This window comes from Crocuta crocuta, unplaced genomic scaffold (genome assembly GCF_008692635.1).
Source record: "Crocuta crocuta isolate KB4526 unplaced genomic scaffold, BGI_CrCroc_1.0 scaffold133, whole genome shotgun sequence".
Lineage (NCBI taxonomy): Eukaryota > Metazoa > Chordata > Mammalia > Carnivora > Hyaenidae > Crocuta > Crocuta crocuta.
Window position 1 is genome coordinate 572793 of NW_027529438.1, and position 11967 is coordinate 584759.

The following is an 11967-nucleotide window of genomic DNA, read 5'->3' on the forward strand; positions in this document are numbered from 1 at the left end:
AGACAGGGAGATAAATAAATATGGTGACACAGTAGAATAAGTGCTAAGATAGGAATAAACACAAGCTGTTATTAGAAAACAGAAAAGTACACCCAGCTAGTCCAGGGAACACCAGGGAAGTCTTCCTGGAGGAGGTGACACTTGAGTTAGACCTTGAAGGAGGAATAAAAACTTAATAGAAATGGAGGGGTGAGCAAATCATCCTGGAACAGAGGACAGCAAGGGTGGGGTGGGGGTAGGCTGAGTACCTGAAATGGTCCTCACAGGCTTACAGTCAGGATGAAATGAGTTCATGTATGGAATTTGCCTAATGCTATTCAGGATACATGATATGTGTCTGACATGTTCATTTGAACCCCTTTGCTACTCCTCCATGGACCCCTGGAATGTGGTTCATCCTCAGCTGCACTACTGAACTTTTTATAACGTTTATTTATTTTTGAGAGAGAGAGCAGGAATAGGAGAAGGGCAGAGAGGGTGAACAGAAAGCGAAGCAGGCTCCGATATGTCAGCACAGAACCTGACGCGGGGCTCGAACTCACGAGCTGTGAGATCATGACCTGAGCCGAAGCCGGGTGCTTAGCTGACTGAGCCACCCAGGTGCCCTGTCAACTGCGCTACTTAGAACAGGGTGATTGGGATTTATCTGTTCGTGAGACGTGTGTCCCTGATCAATGCAGACTCCCTGTGTCGGACAGCAGGAGGGTCAGAGCTTCTTTGGATGTGGGACTGACTGTTCTCTCCACAGAGGGACCTCAGGCTTGTTAGCAGAAGCTCAAGAGAAACTCTAGGCTGACATTTTTTTCCGGTGGAGTCTTTATGTTTAAGAGTAGTTGCACCGAGAAAACATGAAGTCAAGAAAGTATATCCACCCCCGTGTTCATTGCAGCATTATTTACAATCCCCAAGATGTGGAGGTAACCGAGCTGTCACCATGGAGGGGATAAAAGTGGTATCTGTGATGGAATGTTATTCTGCCATCGGAAAGAGTGAAATCTCGTCGTCTGTGATAATACGGACGGACCTTGGGGGATTATGCCCAAGTGAAGTAAGTCAGACAGAGGAAGCCAGATCGTGTATGATCTCACTTATGTGGAATCTAGTAACAATAATTAAAGAACACTGAGCTCATAGCTCCAGAGAACAGATTGGTGGTTGCCAGAGGTAGGGTTCGGGTGGGACAAATGGATCAAGGCAGTGAAAAGCTATAAACTTCTACTAACATAAATAAGTCCTGGGATGTAATGTACAGCATGGTGACTCTTGTTAATAATACTGAACTGTATATTCAAAAGTTGCTGGGAGTAGATCTTAAAGGTTCTCATCACAAGGAAAAGAATTTCTGGGGCGCCTGGGTGGCTCAGTTGGTTGAGCATCTGACTTTGACTCAGGTCATGATCTCACAGTTCAGGAGTTCGAGCCCCGAGCCAGGTTCTGTGCTGACAGCTCAGAGCTTGGAGCCTGTTTGGGATTCTGTATCCCCCCCTCCTCTCTGTCCCTCCCCTACTTGTACTTTGTCTCTGTCTCTCAAAAATAAACAAAACGTTACAAAAAACAAAAAAAATTTCTATCTGTGTGTGGTGACAGATGTTAACTAGTCTTATTAGTGGTGATCATTTTGCAATATAAACAAATTATGTTTATGTCACATTACGTTACACCCCTGAAACTAATATAATGTTGCGTGTCAATTATATCTCAGTAATGAAACAATAATTCTCCATTTATACTTCTGACGTGCTCTGCTGCCCCCCAGCATTCAAAGGGGTCACATCCCCCCCCTGTATCTTTCTCCTAACACTACCCTTCGTGGCCCCTCATATCTCCCAAGGCTTTGGAAAGCATCCTGAATGTAGAAGATACTCAAGAGATACTTATACTCAAGAGATACTCCTTGAGTGAACAGTGATAGTGCAAGGAAGTAGCTCTGTGACACAGGGTGAGCTCCTCTATCATTTTTCCAGTCTCTTCTTTGCTGCTACGGATTCCGAGGTGTATAGCTCCTCTCTTAGGGTGAGAATGTTCCGTGCTGGGCGCCTGAGATGACAGTAGGGCACCCTCTTTCTCTGTCATCATGAGCTGTGACTGACCATAAGGGAGCTTGCTGTCAACTCAACCTGGGAAAAATGGTACCAGATATCCACGTGCCCAGGGGCTGTTCCGTGGACCCCTGGGACCACAGCTCCCTGTGCCTCGAGGTAGGAAAGTTTGGACCTGTCTGCACTTGCCTTCCGGGGCTCCTGTGGCCACGAGGCCATGTGCATCCGTCCTGAGTCTTCTTCCCGGGGTATAGAGATAGGCAGGGCAAGAACTTCATGGGCACAAAGCTGCAAAAGATACAGGCAATCAAGGGCATGACAATGGCGTCTGCTGTCCTATTGTCATGGTGGAGTGTGACTCCTGATGGCAGGGACGGTGTTCTCTTGGGCTCTGAATCCCCAGCGCCTGGAATAGTACCTGTACCTTAGTCAGTGTTCACTGCACGTGAGTGAACGAAAGTCTCCTGACCGGCAGGCTCAGCCCTGCCCCGACTCTCAGAGCAACAGGAGTGTGAAGCCGGGAATTCGGGAGCAGCTGGGCACCTGTTCGCTTTACCTCCACATGGGGGTTTGGAGTTGACTCACCTTCCCTGGCTGGCTGGCCCCAGCTGCCGTTTCCCAGGCCTGGGGGCTCATGGGCTGTGCCTTTTGTGGCTCTGGCTATGGATGGGACACAGTCTAAGGTAGATTCCAGGCGGGCAGCAGCGAAGTAAACTGTGGATGGGAGTTCTGTCCTAGAGAAGGCCTTCTCCCTCTTTCTTCTTCATTTGCCTTTATTCTACCCACTCAGTAGGGGTGTGAGCACCTGGGGTTCACAGATATGCAGTGGGGCTGGAAGGAAGCAAGATGGGGGTGGGCTCTGTCCTCATGGCGGCCATCTCTGTGCCCCCCAGTCTGCCATCATCTATGTTCTTCTCCTTACAGGNTCCACGTCCATGAGCCCGTCGGCAGCCTTGTCCACAGGGAAGCCAATGGACAGCCACCCCAACTACACGGACACCCCAGTGAGTGCCCCACGGACTCTGAGCGCAGTGGGGACCCCCCTCAATGCCCTGGGCTCTCCATATCGAGTCATCACCTCTGCCATGGGCCCACCCTCAGGAGCACTGGCAGCGCCTGCAGGAATCAATCTGGTTGCCCCACCCAGCTCTCAGGTAGGTGCCCAGCCTCCAGTGGGACTTTCCAGCCACCTTATATGGTGTCACCCATGCCAGTCCTGGAGCCGAGCTAGCATTCGGTGGGTGCTTCATGTGTACTTTCTGGGTCGTCTCTGCAGACGTGTCTCCTGCAGGACCTTCATTAAGGGTGTCCTTAGGCAGGACAGCCCCTGAGAACTGATGAGGCCTCATGGTCAAGGGAACTGTGGCCTAAAGGCCACCCCTGTGGCTTAATGGTTCAGCCCTGGCGCTGATCTCACCATTTCTGAGGGCCGTTTGTCATCCTTGGGACAGACCCCATCTGTTCTTCTCAATCCAGTAATGAGTGTTTTTCAAGTCAGTGAAGTGCCTGGTGCTCTGTTCCATGCCTTGGGGGGACACGGAAATGCTCAGGACACAGTCTTTGCTCTCCAGGAGCTTATAGTTGAGAGGGGAAATGGGCAGGGATGGCACACGGATAGATAAATCCAGAACACAGCAGACTGTGTTATCTACATGTTGTCTCTGAGATAGAGGAAACTACTGGAAACTCAGGAAGGAAGGAAGCCACACCCAATTCCTAGCGCTTCTGCCACAACAGAGGAGAGGAGGCGTGTGCATGGTGGACACTGCTGTGGGGTGGCCGGTTGCCTCTCACTTCCTTCTAGCAGGGTCACAGTGAGCTCATCAACCTTCCCTTCTTGTAATGGTCAGCTGTTGCTGCAATGATGCTGTGTAACAAACAGTCCCCAAGTTGTCACGGTGCACAAACATACACCTTTTTGTTGTTGTTGTTCCTCACTCACAAATTGATGTTGGCTGGGATGGCTCTGCTTCAGATGGTGGGAGCTGGGCTAGGCTGCAGGCTGGTTGTAAGCCTGCTCCTCGTGTCCCAGGCTAAAGGAGCTACTTGGGGCATGCTTTTCTCGCGGTGTCGCACAGGAATGCAAAATCAAAACAAAATCAGAAAGGTACAGCGAAGTCTTTGCCCACATTGTGCCCTCTGGCATCCCCTTGGGATAGAAACTGTGGCTGACAGAGTCGCAGGGCAGGGAAATAGGTTGCGCCTGTTTTAACAGGAGGTACTACAGGACACAGTGCCAAGGCTGTGAAGAATTAGGAGCAAGAATCCCATCCACCATGTTCTCCACTTACGGGCATCTCCTTTTTGGGCTGGCGCCATCTTGCTCCAACCACCAGCACAACTAGAGGCAGAATCAGTAGGTCCTGAAGCTTCCTTGGGATTTGTAGTTTTGGAGAGGAGGCAGGACTCCTCTGGGAGTTGGGTCAGTCTTTCTACCACAGAGAGAACTTCGAGACTGCCTCTAGACCATCCCTTTCAAGAGGCTCCATGTGCTTAAGGTCTGAAAGCAAAGCCATGTGGAGTCACAGAACTCTAGGGCGAGTAACAGCTCCAGAAAACTATCGATCCAGGGATTCAAGAATCTGGAGAAGACCTTGGGGATCATTGAGTATGGGATTGCAAGAGCGAGGGCCAGGTGCATCTAGGTCAGCGGGGCGGGTGGGGTCTACAGGGAGCTGCCCTCTTCCATTGAAGCCATTCCAATTCAGAGATGTGACGCTTGCACAGGCCAAGCAAAGTACTTCTGTGGTTCACATCTGGCTGGCCCTTTGCACCCCAATTTGTCATCTGATGGTTTCACCTATAGGATCTTCTTCTGAGTGTATGTTTCTCCTCTATCCCATAGCTTGGCCCTTGGGGAGCTGGTAAAAGCCCAGCTGAGAACCACTAATTCTGTCTAAGCCCCCACCCCACAAATGAAGTAACAGAGCTCAGCTCAAGTAACGCGCCCAGCCTCTCACAGCCAGTCAACGGCAGAGCACGGGTTCAAGCCCAGGTGCCATGACCCCCGCTCTGTGTTCATGATATTGCATTCACCTGCCACTGTGGTGTGTGCTGACTCAATCTGTGACCCTGAGATCTTCTGTTGGCTGCCAAGCATTAAAAGGTGGCCCAGTTGGTTAAGTTTCCAACTCTTGATGTCGGCTCAGGTCACGATCTCTCAGTTCTTGAGTTCGAGCCCCGCATTGGGCTCTATACCAACAGCGCAGACCCTACCTGGGATTCTGTCTCTCTCTGCCCCTCCTTTGCTCACTTGCTCTTTCTCTCTCTCAAAACAAACAAATAAATAAATTTCTTTAAAAAATAAAAGATGACTAATCAGCGCTCCTAAGGTGTCTCATATGGAATGTGGCACATCATGCGGGTAAATTTCAAGGCAGTGTCCCCTGGGCTAAGGCAGGTGCAAGGGCAGAACTGAAGGAGCAGAACAAAGGGACTCCTGAGCCTCCCAGGTGTGTGTTGCAGGAGGGGAGTGGGGACGAGACGGCCGTGGGGGATGGGCAGGTATTTACGCCACTCTCACCTACTGTGGCCAGCAATGCTGGTGACATGTAGCCTTCAGAATGTGAGGCTCTGAAGAGATTGCTTTATTCATGTTCTTCCTGGTGAATGGACCCCAGGAAGGCAGGTCGTAGCCAGTAGGCTAGAGACAGAAGGACACGTTGAAGTTCTGGGCGAAAAGGAAACTCTTGCACGGGCGTTCATGCTCACTCACATAACTACACATGAGGACCGACTGTGTGCCTGGCGGTACTTGACGCTATCGTAGGTTCTAGGGAAAAGCACAGAACAAGGCGGCTAACGTCTTTACTTTCACGGTAGCAGGCAAGACCAAGACCAAACAAACACACGCGATAGTTTCACGGAGCAATCGTTCTATCTGCGAAGAAGTGAGGCAGGGTGAGGTGATAGACAGTGACAGGGCCTGTGGGTGGGGAGTGGGCAAGTCACCATCCTTCAAGGCTGCTTTTAGCAACCATGCTCCGGTCTGATTGAGCCAAACCTAGCCGACACGTTCAGCTCCACAGCCGTGCGAGCGTCAGGGCCGCTCGCTATTCCTGGACTGTATGTCTGTACAGAGGGATTGGGGTTGAAAGGTCAGCTGAAAGCTCTGGTCCTGGCCAACTGGGCTGTGTGCACAGGCCGAGGCCAAGTTTCACTCCGGGAGCTATATTAAGCTTGCCAAGCTCTGGGGGAGCTCAGCAGCCCTGGGACACTGAACAGTGTCGTGGGCTCAGGCTCTGGACACGGCAGACACATTCTGCCTAATCAACCGGATGACTCAGGACATCTAGACCCCTAGGTGTTAGCTGCAGTGAGTTGGACTCTGAACCATCTGGATAGACTGTCTATGCATCCCGCCTTCCTCTCCCAGGATGGGTCTGAGTGGGGCTCGCACGGGAAACATGTTCCTCCTGTGACCTGGGTCTAGGGTAAGTACAGTTGTGGGGGAGGGGAAGGGGCTGCTCTGGTGTGGAAGCAGCAGACAGTGTCTCCCCTTCCCTGCCCTGTCGCTCTGGTGTTTGAGCTTTTCTTTCTGCTCTTGTTGGGTTTTCATTTGTGAGGAGTAAAGAGAACTGAATGGATACTATGGAGGTGGGGACTGTATAACCTTTTGCAAACCACTTAAACTTACATCTATCTCAGTTCCCTTTTCTCTTTTTCGAGGTAACACACTTTTCCCTTGGCTACCCTACAGTGGTATTTATGAATGTTACAGGGGCTATGGATCTGAAAAATCACTTCTTAAGTGCTCTAAGGCAGTAAAGTGGCATTATTATTATAATTATTATTATTATTAATTATACCTAGGTGATATTTTGCACCTCAGTGATTTACATTCTACCCCTATGGGATCTTTGATTTCAAGGTACTTTCTTGCTGAGAGGTTCTAGAAAAGTTCATTTCAATAAGCATTCACTGAACCAGGCCCTGGAAGTAAAAAAAAAAAAAAAAAATTATAAGGCTCTGTCTCTGCTGTGGGGTCCCCGGCTGGCTCAGTCAGCAGAGTGCACCACTCTTGATCTCTGGGTTGTGAGTTTGAGCCCCATGTGGGGTGTAAAGATTACTTAAATAAATAAAACTTAAAAAAAAAAAGGAAAAAGAATCAGGCCCTGCTCTGGGGAGTATTTCAGTCAAGGGAGCAATTTCCAGAAACACTAACTATGTAGTTGGGAAGATATTTATGTGGCTTTCAGGCAAAATGATTGAGGCCACATTTTCCTGATTCTGTGTGTGTGTGTGTGTGTGTGTGTGTGTGTGTGAGACATCTGCTGCCTACACTTGGACGCAAGCCCTGAAAGTCCTTCGAAGGCCCCCACCTCTTTCTCAGACTTGGGTTCTGTCCCTGATAATTCCTGTCCCGGTAGTGATTGATAACTGAATCACTTTCCTCTCAGATTTTTTATAGAGAATACTTAAATAATAAAAATTACAAATGTTAGAGTTGGAACAGACCTTAAAGTTGTCTTGTTTAATGATTTAAAAAAATTAAGCCATGAAGTCGTTTCTTCAATAGAAAGCATGTTTGGAAAGCTAATGTTTTCTTTTCTTTTCTTTTTTTTTCAAGTTTGTTTATTTATTTTGAGAGAGAGAAAAAACATGAATGGGGGAAGGGCAGAGAGAGAGAATGAGGGGGGAGAGAGAGAGAGAGAGAGAGAGAGAGCGCGAATCCCAAGCAGGCTCCACACTGTCAGTGCAGAGCCCGATGTGAGGCTCAAACTCACTAACTCTGAGGTCATGACCTGGGCCTGCCGGCCCCTGAACCGACTGAGCACCCCCAGGTGCCCCTAATGTGCATGTTAAATCCGAACAGGTATGGGTGACCTGGGGCGGGGGAACCGAAGCCTTCTTATTCACCCCCCCCCCCCCCCACCCCTGCTGCCATGCCGCACGCACACACTCTGAGTCGGAAAGACCACCGATCTAGTCTGTAGATGAGGTGATGGGGTCTCTAACACAGTGACCTGGTCAGGACCACGCGATGAGCAGGTGGCTGGTCTCCACCAAACCCAGGGCTCCTCTCTGCCCGGTAGCAGGTGCGTCCTCCTTACTCATCATGATAAGATTTCCACTGGATTAAAGGAGCACCGGGTGCCTGGGTGGCTCAGTCGGTTAAGCATCTGACTTCAGCTCAGGTCACGATCTTGGGGTTTGTGGAGCCCCGCGTTGGGCTCTGTGCTGACAGCCTGGAGCCTGCTTCAGATTCTGTGTCTCCCCCTCTCTCCCTGCCCATGCTCTGTCTCTCTCTGTCTCTCAATAATAAATATAAAATAAAGAAGCGTCCCCCATACAGAGTTGGCTCCCTAGGAAAAGTGCCTGTCCGTGACCTGGCACGCCGGCCACATATCTGCATTGAGTGGGATAATTTTGGCTGAGAGCAGCTCAGAAATGTGGGGCCTGATGTTCCGGGATGGCTCCAGAGCACCCAGAAAGCATCTGGTCCCGGGCTGAGAGTCTGCAAATGGAAGCCAGGCCAGTCAAGTGTGCTTCTACCCTGTTCTCACGGAGCAGCCAGCCGCCTGGTGAATCCCGGCTCTAAAGTGCTCACTTCTGTGGAATGGCTTCTAATGCAACCAGACAGCCCAGCGGGGGGCCTCAGGGGGCCAAGCAGCTAATGGGTTTGCACGCTGGCGGGGGCCGTCTGTCCCGCCTANCGTTTCCGCCCCCCCCCCCCCCCCGCCCCCAGCTGCTTCCCCTGACCCAGGAAGAGAAGGGGTGGAGAGGGGCTGCTGGCTCCCAGCGGGGAGAGACTGGGCTCCTCACCAAGGAGGGGGGCCAGGAGGCTGAGAGGCTCTGAGGGTCGCCTGCCACAGCCGGACAGACTTTGTGGAAAGGGGAGTGACCCGGGAGCCCAGTGCTGGAGCTCTGGCCCGCGAGCCCGGCACCTAATCCCCCGGGGCAGCTCGGACGGCCTGGGGCGGCTCCCCCCCAGGCTCGCCTCGTGCTGCCCCTCATTGACCTCCCCGAGGCAGGGTTTCCAGAGCAGGGTTCCTCGGCCCAGAACCTCCCATGGCTGCTCGTAATTGCTTCTCAAGATTAGATCCACTCTCCTTAGCTGGGCAGTCAGGCCCCAGGCTCTGCCACCGCCTGGGCCCCAGCCCGGCCTCCCACCCGTGCACCCCACGGGCACCCCGGGGCTTCCCCTCAGGCCTTTGCTCTCAGACCCTTTAGCATATGACAGCCCACCCATATCTTACCCACTTTTAAAGGAGGTCAATGGGGCGCCTGGGTGAGGGCTCAGTCGGTTAATCGTCCGACTTCGCTCAGGTCATGATCTTGCGGTTTGTGGGTTCAAGCCCCGCATCGGGCTCTGTGCTGACAGCTCAGAGCCTGGAGCCTGTTTCAGATTCTGTATCTCCCTCTCTCTCTCAGAAATAAATAAAACATTTAAAAAATTAAAAAAAAAATAAAGGCGATCAAGTCCTAGCAAGGCCACCACCTTCAGGAAGTCTTCCCCACATCTCCGTTGCTCGGGGTCTTGCCTTCCTAAACCGTCCCAGCTGACTTTTAATCTCGTCCATGGCCAGTTATTTGAGGCGGTCCCGGCATCTTCCTCCTTTCGGGATCCCCGCGGTGTTTCTGAACAGGCACGCAAATAAGCCGCGTGAGGGCCCAGTGTCCTCACCTAGAAGATAGGATGATGCCCTGGGGTTGTTGTGAGGATTAAGAGAGCAGGGAGAGGCCGGGTGAGCTTTCTGTGGACAGTAGGGCTACTGTTCGGTGACCGCTGTGGGCCGGACGGAGCCAGCGAGGCTGGTTCCAAGGGCCTGTGGCTGTGGGAGGAGAAGGTGAGCGAGCGCCTCCTGAGCCTCAGGTGACGGTGGCCTCCTCATGCCCACGCTCGTTCTTCTGCATCTGAGGATTTGGGGACACAGGCTTCTCAGGCAGCCAAAATGCTTCCTAACATGTCTCCATTGCATGGGTGGGTCTGAGTGGTTAGTATCCGTGTCAGTGAAGCACTCAAGAAAAGTTGTTGCCTTGGATTTACATCAACAGAAACCCCCTCAACTGATTTCTTAAAAATCAAGACACATCGGAATATGTCTCTTACCTGAAGTAATGGTAATGTAGTATTATGACAGCATTAAATATTAATTTTCTGACCAACCTGAAATGGAATCATTTAACCCCTTTGGTGAACATGGCCTTATTTACTACAGAATTCCTAATACCTAGTAAGCCGTTGGCTTACAATAAACACTAGAATTCTTGTCTTGACCAACCAGATTTTATGGGAATGATAAGGACCACAATTGTTAGACCCCTGTTGTGTGCCAGGCACTGTGATGGGGATTCTACATCATTATCTCATCGAATCCTCCTGGTGACTACGTAAACTAGGTCTTACTAGGCTCGTTTTCCAGATAAAGAAACAGAGGGCGGAAGAAGACTAGTAACTTCTTTCAAGTCATGCAGCCAATAAGGGCAGCCTGCGAGTGAGTCCCAGCTCGGTGGGACCCCCAAGCCATGTTTTCCCCACCATACCAGTGATTCTGCGCCCTGGCTGCCCATTAGCATTACCCAGGAAGCCTGAAGAGAGGTCAGTACCAATGGCCGTTGGACCCATTCACTCACAAAATTTCTGGGTGTGGAGCCCTGGCGTCAGTTTTTGTTCCAAGCCCTCATGTGTACATCCAGGGTTGAGAACCACCACATGACACCAAAACAAGCCAAATACTGGATACAAGTTCTAGATGTCCTGTCTTAGCCTTGTATAGAAAGGGGGGAGGGGAGAGGAAGAGAGAGAGTTCTCCTGTCCCGTGTGTGTTTTCATCCTTCATACAAATTAATTTTAAAAAATTCCTGGTGACTTTGACTTCAGAGCAAGAAGCCGAAGGCTGTCTTGTCTTTTCTGCATCCCATATAGCACTTGACCCAAGCTTTTGCCCACCCCCTGTGCTCAATAAATATTTGCTTAGTGGATTGAAAAGCTGGTAAATTAAAAAGGAACCTAACTCAGGCTGTGTTGTGTTTTATGTTTTATTGATTACTCCTTCTGTCCCAAAGGTCTTGAATAGAGAAACAAATCCTACCTATGGTTTAGTTTGGGAATTACAGTCACTTCGGTGAGACAGTATGATTCAAAATTCACGGGGACCATACAGAAGTCTGGAATCTCTCTTAAACTCCCAGATCCGTACCAGGTGCCTCTGCTGGACATTTAAACATACTCCCCACCACCTTTGTTTGTGTTTATTTAACTAAGTGTTTTTCATTTTTGCACATGCCCTGACTCTTCATGAGAATGCGCAGTTTTGAGGCAGTGCTTAGACTGTTGAGCTGTGCGCATGGACACTGAGAATTTCTGCTAATTGGATGACCTAGTCATGTTCATTTAAGATTTCTTTGATGAATTCAGAACACTTAGCAGCTTCGTGGTGATCTCCCAGACACTGGGGGACTTGGAGGTGGTGGTGGTGGTGAGGAGCTAATGTGAACATGTGGTAAAGGACGGGGGGATAGGAGGCACATAAAATTCATTTCTTCAGCCGTCCAAACACACCGCCTCCCCATCCCGCATGCTGGGACCACGTCAGCCACGGGGAGGACATAGCAGCCCGTCTCTGACTGTGTGGATTTTCCAGTTTCACAGGAAAATGATCTGTTTCATACATTCAGGTTCAAAGCCACCAGCTGGGGCTTTCTGCCCAACTTTTTTGGTGCTACTGGAATAATTTGGACATTTGGCTTGGCATCTCTGTGGATTCCTTTAGATGACCACTACTCATATCTTCTCTTCTGTTCTATGGTAAACTCCTTAAGAGTATGCGTTTCTTTAAAAAATTTTTTATTTTTTTAAGAGTGTACATTTTTAGACCTTCCCTCTGTACCCCAGCGCCTGGCACAGTGCCTGCATGGTAAGTACTCAGTGAGTGTCTGTTGATTGACTAAATGAATGGATTTGCGTTTTATTCTTGGTTTCTTG

General features: G+C 50.3%; 1 protein-coding gene across 1 annotated transcript in view; it reads left to right on the top strand.

The window, feature by feature from the left end:
* The first annotated feature begins 2968 nt into the window (after positions 1-2968).
* Positions 2969-11967, top strand: part of RXRG (retinoid X receptor gamma) — a 27862-nt gene continuing 18863 nt past the window's right edge. The window contains exon 1 of the mRNA XM_077760006.1: positions 2969-3193. Within this exon, the coding sequence (XP_077616132.1) occupies positions 2975-3193 (219 nt within the window). The 5' untranslated portion in view covers positions 2969-2974. The remainder of the gene's footprint in view (positions 3194-11967) is intronic.